The 17344-nt window shown below is 46.5% G+C and overlaps 1 protein-coding gene across 2 annotated transcripts; it reads left to right on the top strand.

Annotated features, from left to right (window-relative positions):
- The first annotated feature begins 2602 nt into the window (after window positions 1-2602).
- Window positions 2603-17084, top strand: LOC127767326 (phospholipid-transporting ATPase 1-like). 2 transcript variants are annotated; one of them, XM_052292621.1, is made up of 7 exons: window positions 2603-4465; window positions 5487-5811; window positions 14752-15436; window positions 15525-15648; window positions 15734-15953; window positions 16030-16488; window positions 16575-17084. In XM_052292621.1, exons 1-7 carry the CDS (start codon window positions 2866-2868, stop codon window positions 16783-16785), a joined length of 3624 nt encoding a protein of 1207 aa, XP_052148581.1. In that variant the 5' UTR covers window positions 2603-2865; the 3' UTR covers window positions 16786-17084. The 2 variants fall into 2 exon arrangements, with proteins under 2 accessions (XP_052148581.1, XP_052148582.1); XM_052292622.1 differs by lacking the exons at window positions 2603-4465; window positions 5487-5811 and adding exons at window positions 11614-13879; window positions 13977-14283 and having other exon boundaries at window positions 16575-17062.
- The last annotated feature ends 260 nt before the right edge of the window (window positions 17085-17344 follow it).

Raw genomic sequence — 17344 nt, 5'->3', positions numbered from 1 at the left:
TGGCCGACCGTAGCATAATCCAACCCCATTGCTTTGTCTTTGGTCTCTTTAGATTATTCTCCCGATTAAAATTTAAGGCGCGTTTTGTTTTATTAGTATAAGATTTTAACCAACTGTTACTTTACTATATTAATATATTGTTTTTTACTCAAAAATATAATCATTTTTAATACAAATATAATTATATCAATTTTATGTAAAATAATGTATTCTAACAGAGAGTAATTTGTCAAGATTTTATTCAAACAAAACAACATACACTTTATTTTTATATGAATGGACTAATTACGGTTAGTGCTATATATAAGGAGGTTTTCGTTAGTACTTGAGTAGTGTTATGGCGACTGGCGAGGCATCAATTAATGTTTTAACTAATGTTCAAGTAACTCTTAGTTTATATTGCTGTGTAGAGATTGTGATATGTCTAACGTTAGATATATTTAAGAGGTATCTTATTTTTAACAGTACTAGAAATAGTGATAACTGTAACTCTGCAAGAACGTTGAAAATGCTCTTGAGTGTTTTATATCAGGTGGCAATCACCAATTCGATTATTTGGAATTACCATGTACGTACGATGTACGGGATTTGGTGACGATCATGGGGTTGTGAGAATTAATTCCAACAAGAAAAGACCAGAAGAGAGTGACGACACTTGTTAGAAATTAACACAGAACTAGCTTAAATAGTCCACGATGCCTACCCGACTGATGTGAATTCTGTTAACCGTACGAAAGAACACAACACATAGTATGTCGGTTGATATACACTCCTAATATGTTGTACGAAGAGCTAGCTAGCAAACTAAGGTGGTGTTTAAAACTGATAAAGATAAAGTTAATTACAGCCATTGCACCCTTAGCCTTTTCCCTATATAAGAGTTTGTAGTAAAAAAGGAACATGTGACTCTTTTGTTTACTATATTTTTCAATGTATTTTTAGATAATGTAAGTGTTAGTGTCAATAAGGTATATGGATTCGTGTAATATGACAATACCAAATACCATATACCTAATAGTATACGAAAATATATTCTTTGATTAAGGAAATATGACGGATAAAGAAAAAAATTGTCTTCCCGGAATAGAAGGAGTTATAGTCCTAGTTGGAGAAGATGATCTTCACTATAGATACAAGACCCCCCTAGTAGAGGAGAGGATAACGAAATAAAGCCAATACAGATCTAGACAATCCAAGGCAAGCCTGGGCAAACCCAATGTGGAAGCCATAAAGATCTATAAGAGGGATCTAACTCTATCTTCAATCTCGTTGAGTTCATATCAAGGAAGAAGATTAAACTATCCGTCAACTACGTGTGAGAGCTTCATATACCACTAAGCCAATAGAAACTAGATTAGGTCATCCCAAACATTGTACTCGTGTGGTACTAGTATATAAAGACAACACCGGCTTCGGTCAACAAGAGGGCTATTACCTGTCAGTTAAGGGCTCCAGACCTGTATAAAAATTTGTCTCCCATCTCTTTTGTCTCAATCTCGCGTATATCCTGGTTCTAATGAACCCCATACTTTACAAATACCGTATGCGGATATAGCCCATCAACAGTAAGTAATTCTCTCCTGACCTTTATATCAACTAAGGATGCACACCTTCATTACATCCCTAAATACAACTCCCTTGTTACAAGGAAAATGGTAAAAAACCAAAAGAAACATAACGAAAACAAACTATCAATGTTGACTAATCTAGAAAAGCACAGCCTCGAAACTGGACTCAATACAAGAACATACAAAGTCGATTACTATGAAATAAAAGGGTGCTGAGATTTTAGTCCTCATGGTAACTCCTCGAAAAAAAGAGTATCATCCTCGTCACTAAATTTAAATGGTGAATACTAGATCATATCAAAGAGATATTTTTCACACATATCAAGTACCATTCTTCACAGCAATGCCTTCAAGAACGGATCGAATGCCGCTCTTGTGGATGCTTTTCCGCTTTTCCAAGAAGTCGTGGCATTGTTTTCTATATATTGGAGATGCACTTGATAGTGTTTTTGGTAAGGGGTGTGCTTTCAACTCTGATGTCTCGTGTTTAATTCTTAATACACTTATAATTTCTTCTTAGAAAATATCTGGAGTGACTTCTCTCTCTAAATCTCTTTTTTTTCAAATATTGTTCATGCTTAAAAAATGATTGGTGTTATTAGCTGCGATAGTGTCACATCAGTTTTTTCGTAAATTATCATAAAAAATATTTGTTAATAGATAATTGATATTGGAAAAAAAATGAACATTCTGGTAGGCGTCCGAACTTCTAAAATGTACAGAAGGGATCTATAAAGAGTAAAATTCAGTACGTATAGACTTTTCCATCTATAAATGGGAGAAATGCCACCGAAACTCTTGGATAAAAGTAAAACCGTGCTGATTTCCAAAAAATGCCACTAAATTCCTACCATGTGATCAAGTAGCCATTAAAAAATTGGACGTCCCCGCCCATTTACACCCCGTGAACTCGGTCCAGTGGTCGGGCTACGGCGGCGCCAAAATCAAACGCTGACACCTTCTGGTCCAATTGGTGCACCCGCCATCATCCACTGACTTTCTTTTCTGCCTCCAATTCCATTCCATCTCCCCGTATCCATCAGCAACCACACCCCCTCTCCGCTCGGGACACTCGTAGCGCGCGGCACCTGATCCGACCAGACGATCGTGAGCTTCTCCTCGTCCTTCCTTCGGGCTCCCCGTCTCTCTCGTGCAAACCACCAAGCCGTCGATCCCTCCCAACAATTGTGCCGCGCGCTCGTCTTGTAAACTCCAGTGCACGGGCACGTTTAGTGATGATCCCTCCTTGCTAAAACCCCAATCGTTTTTTCTGCCAGTTAGTGCGAATTCGCCAAGCATGCGACCGGAACGGCAATCGGGTGAAGAGGCCATGGACGTCGTGCAGGCCAGGCTGCCGGACCCGGTGCCATCGCCGATCCTGAGGCACTCGCCGTCGACGTCGCGGTCACTGCGGTCCGTGGGCGACATGCCGTCGGTCACGTTCGCGGGCGACATGAGGTCGGGCTCCTGCAGGGCCGAGTCCACCGCGTCGTCCTTCGAGAGCTTCCGGCGCGCCGGGTCGCGGCCGCAACCGGTTGGCGCCGTCGCGCGGATGCCCACGAGGCGGTCCGCGTCCGAGCGCGCCGGCTCGCAGCGGGACCTCCGCGACGAGGACGCCCGGTTCGTGTACGTGAACGACGCAGCGCGCACCAACGCGCCGCCGGCCAAGTTCCCGGACAACTCGGTGACGACGACCAAGTACTCCGTCCTCACCTTCATCCCGCGCAACCTCTACGAGCAGTTCCACCGGGTGGCCTACGTGTACTTCCTCATCCTGGCGGCGCTGAACCAGGTGCCGCAGCTCGGCGTGTTCTCGCCGGTGGCGTCCGTCCTGCCGCTGGCGTTCGTGCTCGGCGTCACGGCCGTCAAGGACGCGTACGAGGACTGGCGGCGGCACCGGTCTGACAAGACCGAGAACAACCGCACGGCGTCGGTGCTGGTCGACGGCGTGTTCCAGCCGAAGCCGTGGAGGGAGATACAGGTGGGCGAGCTGGTGCGCGTGGTGGCCAACGAGACGCTGCCGTGCGACATGGTGCTGGTGTCGACGAGCGACCCCACCGGCGTTGCCTACGTCCAGACCATCAACCTCGACGGCGAGTCCAACCTCAAGACGCGGTACGCCAAGCAGGAGACGATGTCCACGCCGCCGGAGGCGCTCGCGGGGCTCATCAAGTGCGAGAAGCCCAACCGCAACATCTACGGCTTCCTCGCCACCGTCGACCTCGACGGCCGCCGCGCCGTCTCCCTCGGCACCTCCAACATCATGCTCCGCGGCTGCGAGCTCAAGAACACGGCCTGGGCCATCGGCGTCGCGGTCTACACCGGGCGGGACACCAAGGTCATGCTCAACAACTCCGGCGCCCCCTCCAAGCGCAGCCGCCTGGAGACCCACACGAACCGCGAGACCATCGTGCTCGCCGTCGTCCTCACCCTCCTCTGCACCCTCGTCTCCCTCCTCGCCGGCATCTGGCTGAGCGACCACAGCGACGAGCTGGGCGTCATCCCCTACTTCCGCAAGAAGGACTTCTCCAATCCCAACGAGGCCGAGAAGTACAAATGGTACGGCACGGGCGCGCAGGTGGTGTTCACGTTCATGATGGCGGTGATCCAGTTCCAGGTGATGATCCCCATCGCGCTCTTCATCTCCATGGAGCTCGTCAGGGTCGGGCAGGCCTACTTCATGGTGCAGGACGAGCACATGTTCGACGACAAGAGGCAGGCCAAGTTCCAATGCCGGGCGCTCAACATCAACGAGGACCTGGGCCAGATCAAGTACGTCTTCTCCGACAAGACCGGCACGCTCACCGAGAACCGCATGGAGTTCCGCTGCGCCAGCGTGCACGGCGGCGACTTCAGCGAGACCGACGGCGGCGACGCGGACGGCCATGCCGTGGCCGGTAAGTAACTTTCAGTTTATTCGGTTGGAATTGGAAATCATCGCTAAGCTCCGCTGACTAGTCATCGATTGACAGCTGCTAGTCGTTTTAGTTAGCACACCTGAACTGACAAGATGGTAAAATTAGTCGTAGAAATGGCACTTGTCAGTTGCATCAATGATTCAAACTGACATGCTGCTTGAAGCTTCCATCAATGCTGACCCAGAGCAGAAATGGGTACACCGGTGTACCAAAGCACGTTGAGTTTGCGCAAACTGCAAGCTAGAAACGCCGGAACAAATAGTTGGATGGTGGTATCCTTACAGTGCCATCTTAATTTAGCCGGTCATAAGCTTTGACTAGTTAGGAGTACTAGTATCTGGCACCGTCGAAGTCAAAGCTTTTCAACAAACTTTTCGCCCCTCTTTGATAATTTGATCCCACGTAGAAAAATGCCCTTTTTCCAGCACATGGACATACGGTTTTTAAGCTGTATCTCCAGTTGCGTCAAAAAAAGCTGTATCTCCAGCTGAAAGTGTTGCTGCTTTTGTTGCCATTTGACTGTCTTGTTCGTACATTGTTATAACCTAGCTAGAGAACGGCATAACCAAGGATCATCCATCGTACTACTCCTGGACAAAAACGAATTAGTCTTGGATAAGAATAGAACATTAAAATCACTAGACATCCGTCCTCAACTAATCCAATATTTATCTTGCATTCTTTAGGGATTCCAATGTACTCCTACCAATAACGATTGATCATCACCACTCATTTTCACCTGGTTTTAAAGCCTGACGTAGAAGCAGAGCAATTACTTGGCAAAATGCTGTACACCTGCTGGTGTTAATTAACCAATCGGAATTTCATCTCATTTAATTAAACAAGGGGAAAACGTGGCAGTTTTGGGGTTGCCACCAGCAGTGCTGCTAGCCTGCTACTGATGACCGATTCAGCTGCAACCCATCTGAAACTTTAGCTGCAATTCGTCTGAAAATATTTCTGAATCATGTGCCGTGGTACGTCTGCTTCTTTGGTGCAGCGGACGGCGTGGTCCTGCGGCCGAAGACGGCGGTCAAGACGGACCCCAAGCTGATGGCGATGCTCAAGGACGGCACCGGCGCCAAGGCCGACGCTGCCCGCGACTTCTTCCTCACGCTGGTCACCTGCAACACTATCGTGCCCATCATCGTCGACGACGACGAGGACAACGACGACCCGGCGGCAGCGGCGGCAAAGCTGGTGGAGTACCAGGGCGAGTCCCCCGACGAGCAGGCGCTGGTCTACGCTGCCGCTGCGTACGGCTACACGCTCGTCGAGCGCACCTCCGGGCACATCATCATCGACGTGTTTGGCACCAGGCAAAGGTATGGACGACGAACCCATCACCTGCAAATTCTATGTTTCTGGTTGCTTTTTTTGTTTTTTTGGCTGTGAAATTGCATTGCTTGCTTCTGATTGGATTGCATTGCTTTGGGTGAAATCTCTGCTTGCTTGTTAGGATAATAATGGGCTATCTAGGGTTTAGCATGATTGCGGGGACTAATGAGTGTGGGACAAGGGCAAAGCAACAGATCAGGATAAAGGTTGTGGCAAATGTCACCAAATCTTGGGCCCTGACGGCTGATGATCCATTGCTAAATACTCTGCATCCGATCAGCAAAAAGTACTCCTAACTGCTCCACCTCGCTACAAGTCAAACGTGTGTGGCTGCAGGCTGCTAGTGACAACAGATCAGGATAAATAAGATCGTTATTTTTTTAAGTAGTACTACTACCGGTTAGGTTTGTTGTTTGTATCGTACTAGTACCGTGTTAGGCCTCTTGACCAATCATATCTGGCAGTCCTTACCCTGGCTCATTATACTACAGTATGTACGTACGGGCAACCCAAATTTCAGGCTAGAATATTAGTGTTGAAATCAATTTTCTAAGCATGATTATGGACAAATTGGATTCGTCATGGTCAGGTCGTCGATATCATGGAGTAGAATTCCATGGGGCCATGAACACTTATCAGGGTATGATTGGCCGGCGGCTTGGTTATATGCCCATCCAAACCCGTCGGTTTCCATCAGTAACCTGTAGTTACATCTTATCCTAGCTTTCTTCCAAGGCAAACCTGGAAGAATAATCAGATTTATAGACTTTTCAGCTCCCTGACCAACCCAACCATGATAGCTGATCAACGACAACGAGTAGTATTAATTCGCAACGGAAAGATGAATTATACTTGTGTGGCACATATTGGCAACATTCGCGAGGCTTTTGCCATCGCCGGCATAGCTAGCTTTGCATTGCACCGCAGTACCGCACGCAGCCCCTCGCAGGGGCTAAGTTCACGGCTACTCGCACATTTTAAGCGAGGTGATGAACGTGACGGATCTTGCCGTAGGCCAACATCAGCAATAAATTTTGATATGGAAATGAGGGAAGAAGTCGTAATGATAGATACGGTACGAAATTGTTCGACCATCTAGAAGGGGCAGAGTTAGGCATATGGAAAAACTAATTAATTAATTAATTAATGCAAGTAGGAGTACAAGCCATCAACGTGTAAGTACTCGTGTTACGTCGTCGAAGGGTATGGCCATTCATAGCAACGAGGAATTCTTGGTCCACACGTCTGGCTTACATGTGGGCCCGGACGTCCAAATTAAACACACAGAATTCATGTGGCTTATCCACAATTCCACATGTGCACCATGTAGACTTTGGGCCATCCCATATCTCACAGCCCCTTGCAGAAAGTCAAAATACCGAGGATTTTCTACATCTTTTGTTTTATCTGAGAGAAGATCTCGCCGGTGGTGGCCTAGCGCGCAACGTCATTGCACAAATCATACCACTGATAGCGCAGAGATTAACTAACCAATATTCTAAATGATTTACAAGATCTCTGAAACTGGTAGTACTAGCTCGTACTCTACAATCGTACACCGCAGGAATCATAACCCTGGTACTATACTAGTACACGATTTAACTATAACAAGTTCTTAAAATAAAACGACATGCCGAATGGGTCAATCCAGCACGGCGAAGGACGGGCCCACGGGCCAGCCACGCCACAGTTCTTGGAAAGGACTCTTTACACGTCCAATTTATTGTTTCTCTATTTTCCATTTTTCCTTTTCCTTTTTATATACATACACACATGCTCTCATTGGCACACCAACAACACATGTCACACGACATCTATTAAAAGAAAAAAAAACAGGGAGAAAAACAAACAAAAAAAAAGGCGGCCAAGATTTGACCGATGCTGGCTGTCAGCAGTGGCCGGACGGCCAAGGATCCTCCCGTGCTGCACAAGCAACGGCCGGGGCCCGGGCCGTGTCTCGCCCGGACTAGCCGGCCTAACCGGGCGATGCCACCGAGGCCTCCGAAAATTCCCACGTCAAACTCCCTGGACACGGGAAGCTGGAGTACTAGTACTACTGCCCTAGGCTAGCGTTGCGCGTTTCTCACGGTCGCGCGCGGCGGCGATGCCCCATTGGGTTTGATAATTTCCGCTTCCACCACGTTAATGATGGGCATTAGCGTGCCGTGTAGAACGGAGCAATTCAGTGGAGTTTTCAGCTGGTCTCCTCATCTATTTTTCATGCCATTTTACCCAAACGTCCGGCCGGCAAAACCAGTACTAGGTATTTTGCTTTTATCTGGGTCATTTTAGATTTTTTTTCTCACTTTTGATTTTTTTTTCTTTAGATAGATCCACTAGGATAATAAAATCATCGTTAGAATTGAACTGGTATATACTACTTTTTGTTTATTAAAGAAAACAAGGAGGCGCTTTTTATGTGCTCAGTTTGGGCGATTTGGTGCAGATTAGCACGTGTAGACCTATCCTTTTCCCCGCGCACCTTGGTTCGTTAGTCCGGCAGCCAATAGTTTAACGGATTTGACTCGAGCTAATTAATCTTGGATCAAGCCCCACCACATGATTCCAACCGATCCTTCCCTGATCATATCCTCCTCGATTATACGATTGTCTTCTACTAGTACCATACGATTAGTCAATTCTGTACAGCTTAACACCGGAGATATTCCTTAACCTCCTTTTCGTCAACAGCTCTTCATCTTCATGGGCAAGAAACCTTGATCCATCATATACTAACCAAAATTAAATCAGGGATTTTCTCCAATGCGACTACTCCGGTACATGGGGGCTGACATATTCATGGTCAATCCGTTGTGTGCTAGTACTAAAAATATCCCGGGTTTAAGCGCCCTTTTCCTGGAAAAAGGACCATATGGGAGCTGATCCTGTTCAGGTTGGGCACGAAAGGAAGGACAAGAAAAGAGCACCCTTGTCTTGCCCTAGTGCCCTAGCTAGCCCCTTGATCGAGTACTCTTCCTGCCAAAAGGGGCAAGGACAGATCACATCCAACCATAAAATACTCCCTTCTTTTTTTTGAAATGGATTCTTCCAGTCAAATCCATTGTGCGACATGGCGTGGTCACCCGGCCATGCAATGCGACGAGCTCTGAATTTCAGGGACAAGCGCCTCCAGTTTGCATATCTTTTCCAGGAGTTTTTCAAGTGGAGCAGTAGTGCCGCAATTGATGCCGCGCCACCAAATCCAAGCTGTTCCTAGCTCCATCTCCATGGTTTCATCGCGATGTTATGAAGCATTGCGCCTCATCGCAGCTACCCTCTTGTCCAGATTTATTATCTTAAGAGATCGTATTCTCTTCTAGATTAAGTTTTTTTTGAACGGAAAGAGTATAGGATTGTCAAAATTTTAGTATAGTATTTGCTAAAATTTTAACATGATTTTTTATATAGTTACCAAAATTTGGTAGCAAACTAAATATTTTTTAAGTTTACTAAAATTTGGTAAGGTTAAAAATAGAATCAAAGTGAACGGCCCATAATTTTTAGAGTTTCCATCACTATGCCGTGTCAGCCTTGGTTTTCCTTGAACTGTCACGAACCAGTAGTACAGTACTTAATTAGAGCACGCACGTACTACGACTTGCATAGTTTAGAACAGCTGAACTTCCTCCAGTGGCATGGCGCATGCACGGTCGTCACCCGCGGAAGCTTCTGGAAGGACACGAACGATGGCGTTTTTTTTTCAGTCTAGAGTTCAATGTCAACTCTGCGTAGTACAGTAATTAGATTATGAGGGCGTTGATCGGCGGCTTAACGAATGGTTGATTAGTTCTGTACAGTGATCCTGGAGCAGAGTAGTTACCTTGGTGCCAAAGATTCTACCCGGCTAAAGATATTGTATCGTTTTATATTTAACACCCCCACTTGTTAGTTTGGCGTGATTGAATATTGGTATTCGATTATCTTGTTTCGAATTCAAACGCTGAAAGGGGTTGTTAGTCTTGGAGTAGCGGAAGTCAGTAGGTCAGAGAAAGTGTTTAGTGATTGCCGTGCAAGTAATGCGAAATTGCATTTTCTAATTTCGCTTGTCACGGGTTCAAGTCTTTCTGATAGGAGTATTTGGATAGTTTGATTTTGTTTCGCAGCCTATTTTATTTTTGCCGGGATTAGAAAGTCAAAACTTTTACTTTAGTATTAATCAAATATAGACATTGGATACATATTTCAATCCATCTATTTCAAAGGTGGTCTTAAGCTCTCGAATGTGTACAAGCACTATGTTTTCGAATAAAAATAATCAAAACATGGGAAAAACCAAACTGGAAACTGAAATATATTAAAAGTAAAAAGACGACCAAAAGGGAGAATCAAAAGCAAACATTCCAAAAGAAAGTTATTTAGACAAAGTGAATACTACAATCGAACAAAGAATTTAAAGATAAATAACAGAAAAGGATAAAGATAATGTAAAACTGGAGATTCTAAGGAAAGAGGTTTTCCACATTTCCTTTTCTAAAAAAGAAGAAATTCCAAAATAAGAAATGACGTAGATATAGGCACAGTAACGTTAGATCATGACATTGTCCTTAAGGCTAGCGGTCGCACCGGGCTACATTACAAGTGGGGATGTATGTAGATCGAATTTCGTTCGAGATTGCTCAAACAAATTTCGTAATCTTAATGACAGCCTTATCTTTTTACTTATGCTTATTAGCAAAAATTGAGTTTTCAAAGTTAATTTTGAGGGTTTTTTTATCGAAGTTTATTTTTCAGCCTTTGTTTCTAGATCACTAAGAAAACATATATAAAAAATATTTATAAGTTACTTTTCGTTTGCAAATATGCCTTATTGCTTATTCCAAACGATGGAGCCCTAGTACTCAAATTTAAATCCAAAACGAGATCGTAAGCCCACTAGGATTCGGGAGTGAGGATTTTGAAAGCAAGAAACGGAAAGGTTTAAACGGCTCAGATGCAAATCCTGCTCGATCGAACGGTTGAGAGCGGTGATCGCCGCTGGCAACAAACAAGCTCTTTTGCATTTAATCACTCACTTAAGCCTTCCTTAAATAGGGTGCTAATACGCAGATAGCTACTGGTAGATAGATAAACTTTAGTTGACGTGTTCCGGGGCCCACCAAAAACTGTCAGTGGCCAAAAGAACCATATCGTCTGATCGTCTCCGACCCGCTTGGCCTTTTGGAAGCTTCAAGATCTCCGCCACAAAGCAAAGCCGGCCATCTAAACCCCAAGTACCATGCCGCCCCCCCACCGTCCGTCCACTTTGCACACCACGTTCCCGTCCGTCCATTCTTGACCCGCACCAACATGTACAGATGTACCAGCAGTGTACTACTCGATGACAGCATATTAGGAGCATTCCCAACCCAATAACTAGGATGATGTCCATAGCATTAAATAAGTTGTCACATAAGACAAAAAATTGATGTGTCAAGTGAATAAATGAGGAAAGAGAATGAAACCATATCTTGCATGAGATATGGTTTCTACACAATATCCAAGACATTATGTGAGATAAGTAGCATTAAATTGAAGTATGGAATAGTGGTGTTTGCATTGGAAGAGTAGTGTCTAGTACTAGTTTCTTAATGATGTAGAGTTTATGGAAACCATGTCTAGTGTTATGGGTTGGGACTGCCCTAAGCCGCTCCTAAATTAACTTGGAGGAAACCCTAAAGAAATCAGCAATGTTAGTCCATTCCCAACCCAAAACACTAGACATAGTTTCCATAAACTCTACATCATCAAGAAACTAGTACTAGACACTACTCTTCCAATGCAAACACCACTATTCAATACTTAAATTTAATGCTACTTATCTCACGTGATGTCTTGGATGTTGTGTAGAAATCATGTCTCATGCAAGACATGATTTTCTTCTCTTTCCTTATTTATTCACTTGCCACATCATTTTTCATTTTAGGTGGCAGCTTATTTAATGCTAAAGACACCATCTTAGTCATTGGGTTAGGAATGCGCTTAGCCTCGTTCCTCCTCCTCCTCTGTAGCTCAATCAGTGCTAGTACTACTCAATTAGAAGCTTCCATGGAGGCAGGGCATCAAAACACATGTTCACATCTCCTCCTAATCCAATATCTAGCCCTATCACCATGCGTCAACTAGCGACTATTAGCCTAGAAATTTTGAATTGGATATTGATGAGAGAACACAACAAGAAACACAGGCAAGAGAGGCCAACGTAGAAGTCCAAAAGTCCAAGCTGGGGAGGGTATCATACAAACGGTGCGTTTGTTTGTTCCTCACCAACTCCTTCCTTCCAGATTTGAAGCCCCCCATGACCAAGGCCAAACCATTTCAGCTCTTGCTCTGCAACAAGTTTGCATCTTTCATCCTCTTGTACTCGCTACCCCTTTCTTCTTCAACATCTGAGAATAAATTTCGTTTTCTCCCGTGGCAGCCAAACTTTTAATGCATCGATTGCATTAGTTACTTCCAGGCGTGTCCACTTCGACCCAACCACTCCCCACGCTTTGGTTCGTGGTTGCCAAAACCCAACTCGTTTCCTCCCCTTCCCATCCATCTCTCCCCTGTTTGTTTCTTGGCCCTGATCGGCCTCCCCGTGTTCCCTCCGATCCGCTGGTCAAAATTTGGTGTTGAGTGGCACGGCGGGATCTCCATGGCCGGGAATGCGAGCGGGGATTCGCCGTGGTTCTTGGCTTGAGGCCTTGGGGTGGGTCAGCGGTCGCCGCCCGCCCGGTATGGCCGAGGAACACGACCACCATGGGTCGTCGCGGCACATGTCGGCGTCGCAGAAGGAGCTCGGCGACGAGGACGCGCGGGTGGTGCGCGTCGGGGACGCCGAGCGCACCAACGAGCAGCTGGAGTTCGCCGGGAACGCGGTGCGGACGGCCAAGTACTCGCCGCTCACGTTCCTGCCGCGGAACCTGTTCGAGCAGTTCCACCGCCTCGCGTACGTCTACTTCCTCGTCATCGCCGTGCTCAACCAGCTCCCCCAGCTCGCCGTCTTCGGGCGCGGCGCGTCGGTCATGCCGCTCGCGTTCGTCCTCACCGTCACCGCCGTCAAGGACGCGTACGAGGACTGGCGGCGACACCGCTCTGACCGCGCCGAGAACGGCCGCCTCGCCGCCGTCCTCCTATCCCCTGGCGCGGGCACCCACTTCGCCCCGACCAAGTGGAAGCACGTCCGCGTCGGCGACGTCGTGCGCGTCTACTCCGACGAGTCCCTCCCGGCTGACATGGTCCTCCTCGCTACCAGCGATCCCACCGGCGTCGCCTACGTGCAGACGCTCAACCTTGACGGCGAGTCCAACCTCAAGACGCGCTACGCAAAGCAAGAAACGCTCACCACGCCGCCGGAGCAGCTCACCGGCGCCGTCATCCGCTGCGAGCGCCCGAACCGCAACATCTACGGGTTCCAGGCCAACCTCGAGCTGGAGGAGGAGAGCCGCCGGATACCGCTCGGCCCGTCCAACATCGTGCTGCGAGGCTGCGAGCTCAAGAACACGACCTGGGCCATCGGCGTGGTGGTGTACGCGGGGCGCGAGACCAAGGCGATGCTGAACAACGCCGGCGCGCCGACCAAGCGCAGCCGCCTCGAGACGCAGATGAACCGGGAGACGCTCTTCCTCTCCGCCATCCTCGTCGTGCTCTGCTCGCTCGTGGCGGCGCTCTCGGGCGTGTGGCTGCGCACCCACAAGGCCGACCTCGAGCTGGCCCAGTTCTTCCACAAGAAGAACTACGTGAGCGACGACAAGAACGCCAACTACAACTACTACGGCATCGCTGCCCAGATCGTGTTCGTGTTCCTCATGGCCGTCATCGTGTTCCAGATCATGATACCCATCTCGCTCTACATCTCCATGGAGCTCGTCAGGCTCGGGCAGGCCTACTTCATGATCCGGGACACGACGCTGTACGACGCGTCCTCCAACTCGAGGTTCCAGTGTAGGGCGCTCAACATCAACGAGGACCTAGGCCAGGTCAAGTGCGTCTTCTCCGATAAGACCGGCACGCTCACTCAGAACAAGATGGAGTTCCGGTGCGCGAGCGTCGGCGGCGTCGATTACAGCGACATCGCACGGCAGCAACCTGTTGGTAGGAGGACTAGCTCTCTTCTCTCTTATCCTGAATTCTTTCCATTCGGGGCGGGAAAGCCATGGATGGGGAGCTGATGGCTTCTGATACATGGCAGAGGGTGATCGGATTTGGGTGCCCAAGATTCCGGTGAACGTCGACGGGGAGATCGTGGAGTTGCTGAGGAATGGGGGAGAGACAGGGCAAGGAAGGTACGCCCGGGAGTTCTTCCTTGCTCTGGCGACGTGCAACACCATTGTTCCCTTGATTCTTGATGGCCCGGACCCGAAGAAGAAGATCGTCGACTACCAGGGCGAGTCCCCGGACGAGCAGGCGTTGGTCTCCGCCGCCGCCGCGTATGGTTTCGTGCTAGTTGAACGAACCTCCGGGCACATTGTCATTGACGTCCTTGGTGAGAAGCAGAGGTACAGATCGAGACCACGCCCTTGTTGCGATTAAAAATTTTGGCGCTTTTGGTGGTGCTCCACTGAGATTAACAGCTTGAGGAATAGGGACAAAAGAGGCGTGCGGTTTTTTATTCTCGTGGTATTGGTAGGAGACTTTGCTGTTAGTTCATGTCTGTTAGTAGTTGAAACTTTGTTGGTTTGTGGCTGTTGCTTGCATTCTCTTTTTTTGGTTCTAGTGCATAAATGTCAATGCTATTTGTAGTAGTAGTTCAGTAACTGAACAACTGCAGGAAGTGCTTCATTTTGGTTGACTTTTGTAGGTGGATGCAATTGGTTCAGTTACTATTGTTTGTTGCTGCAATATTGCTCCATTTTGCTCTAATATCTTTTTGCGTGTTGTAATTTTCTTGTTCTGATAAACATTGGTGTATGAATTTCACTTAACTTTTATTTATTTAGTTTCCTTTACTTGACTTTCATATGCAGATTTGATGTTCTTGGACTTCATGAGTTTGACAGCGATCGCAAGAGGATGTCTGTTATCATTGGCTGTCCTGACAAAACTGTCAAGCTGTTCGTAAAAGGCGCGGATAATTCGATGTTTGGAGTCATCGACAAAACAATGAATCCTGATGTTGTTCGTGCAACTGAGAAGCATCTCCATGCATATTCCTCACTGGGGCTGCGTACACTTGTTATCGGTGTCAGGGAACTTAGCCAGGAAGAGTTTCAGGAGTGGCAAATGGCTTATGAGAAGGCTAGTACTGCATTGCTAGGAAGAGGAGGCCTACTCCGTGGTGTGGCTGCCAACATCGAACAGAACCTGTGCCTATTGGGAGCCTCTGGTATTGAAGACAAGCTGCAAGATGGTGTACCCGAGGCGATCGAAAAACTCAGGGAAGCTGGGATTAAGGTTTGGGTACTAACTGGTGACAAGCAAGAAACTGCTATCTCCATTGGCTTTTCCTGCAAGCTTTTGACAAGGGAGATGACACAGATTGTAATTAACAGTAACTCAAGAGAGTCATGTAGAAAGAGTCTTGATGATGCAATTTCAATGGTTAACAAACTCCGGTCATTATCAACGGACTCACAAGCTAGAGTCCCTCTCGCTTTGATCATTGATGGTAACAGCCTTGTCTACATTTTTGATACAGAACGGGAAGAGAAGGTAATCAATCATACTATGTTTCTGAGTCATCCCAATGAATTCTATTATAAACACATAAATTGCTCATGAATTATCGATTTTGTTGCAGCTTTTTGAAGTGGCAATAGCTTGTGATGTTGTTCTATGTTGCCGGGTAGCTCCCCTACAGAAGGCTGGTATTGTCGATCTAATAAAGAAGCGGACAAGTGACATGACTTTGGCTATTGGAGATGGTACAGTTTTTTTTTTCTCGCCAAATATTCAGGAATTACTTGATTTACTATATTTTTCTCAATCTGAAAAGAGGTACCTTTCCAGGTGCAAATGATGTATCCATGATTCAAATGGCTGATGTTGGCATTGGCATCAGTGGACAAGAAGGAAGGCAAGCTGTTATGGCATCAGATTTTGCCATGGGACAATTCAGATTTTTGGTTGACCTGTTGTTGGTTCATGGTCATTGGAACTACCAGAGAATGGGCTACATGATCCTATATAACTTCTACAGAAATGCTACTTTCGTATTCGTGCTTTTTTGGTAAGTGCGCTCCTATTTTTGCTATGTTTGCTCGCCTGCTTATAATAATCAAATATTAACTCCTTAATGACTGCAGGTACGTACTTCACACTGGTTTCACCCTGACAACAGCAATAACCGAGTGGAGCAGTGTGTTATATTCTGTGATCTATACTGCTGTCCCAACTATCGTTGTTGCGATTCTCGACAAGGATCTGAGTAGGAGGACATTGTTGAAATACCCCCAACTCTATGGTGCAGGGCAGCGCGAGGAGAGTTACAACCTAAGGCTGTTCATTTTTGTCATGCTGGACTCCATCTGGCAGAGCCTCGCAGTTTTCTTTATCCCTTACCTTGCATACAGAAAGAGTACAATCGACGGTGCGAGTCTGGGAGACCTCTGGACACTAGCTGTTGTCATTCTTGTGAACATTCACCTAGCAATGGATGTCATCAGATGGAACTGGATCACGCACGCAGCAATATGGGGCAGTATAGTCGCAACGCTGATTTGTGTCATGGTCATAGACTCCATACCGATATTGCCTGGTTTCTGGTATGCACTCATTTGAACTATTTTGGTTGCTTTTTTTTCCCCGGATAAATGTATACCTGGTTGCTGACTCTGCATTTGTATGACAGGGCAATATACAAGGTGATGGGAACTGGACTGTTTTGGGCATTGCTGCTCGCGGTAATTGTGGTTGGAATGATTCCTCATTTTGTCGCTAAGGCCATAAGGGAGCATTTCCTTCCCAATGATATTCAGATTGCGAGAGAAATGGAGAAATCTCAAGATTCTCATGATGTCACTCATCCAGAAATTCAGATGAGTACAGTGGCACGAGCTTAGGTTAGGGGTCACATACTTTTTGTTCATTCAGATAGGATAGCTCTACACCTTTCTTTGGTTCTTTTTACTGTGTGTATACTAGGCAATTCTTTCTGTAGTAAGCACATTTCTTGCTGCTTGCTGCCTTTGTCAGCTATCCAAAGGATAGGTTTCTTTGTACCCATGCTGTGTATCCGCCTGCCAAATTTTGTTGATTTATACGAAAAAAGAAATCATACAGGAGTAAACTGTACATTTTCAGAAATTGTCCCTGTTGATTCCTAACCAGAGTAAGTTCTTTTTGCCGGGTCCAGAGTTAGTTATTGGTACTGGTAGTGTTAATGATGGTTGCACGTTTTCATTCCGTAAAGATTTATTGGTTGAGGGGCAACCGAGCAGCAAAATACGTAACTGATCCTGTTTATCAGCCAAAAAAAAAAAATCTGAAATCAAACCTATTGACCATCAGAGTTCAACTTGACAATAAAATCATGCAGGCTGTTTCGCCGTTCTTTCGACAGTTTCAGACTTCAAGTCTTCAACGCAACTTGTGTATTGGTTCATTTTAGCGAAAAACATT

The sequence above is a fragment of the Oryza glaberrima genome, chromosome 3 (genome assembly GCF_000147395.1).
Source record: "Oryza glaberrima chromosome 3, OglaRS2, whole genome shotgun sequence".
In the NCBI taxonomy this organism is placed as follows: Eukaryota; Viridiplantae; Streptophyta; class Magnoliopsida; order Poales; family Poaceae; genus Oryza; species Oryza glaberrima.
Note: the sequence above shows the minus strand (reverse complement) of the source record. Positions and strands in the feature narration are given on the sequence as shown.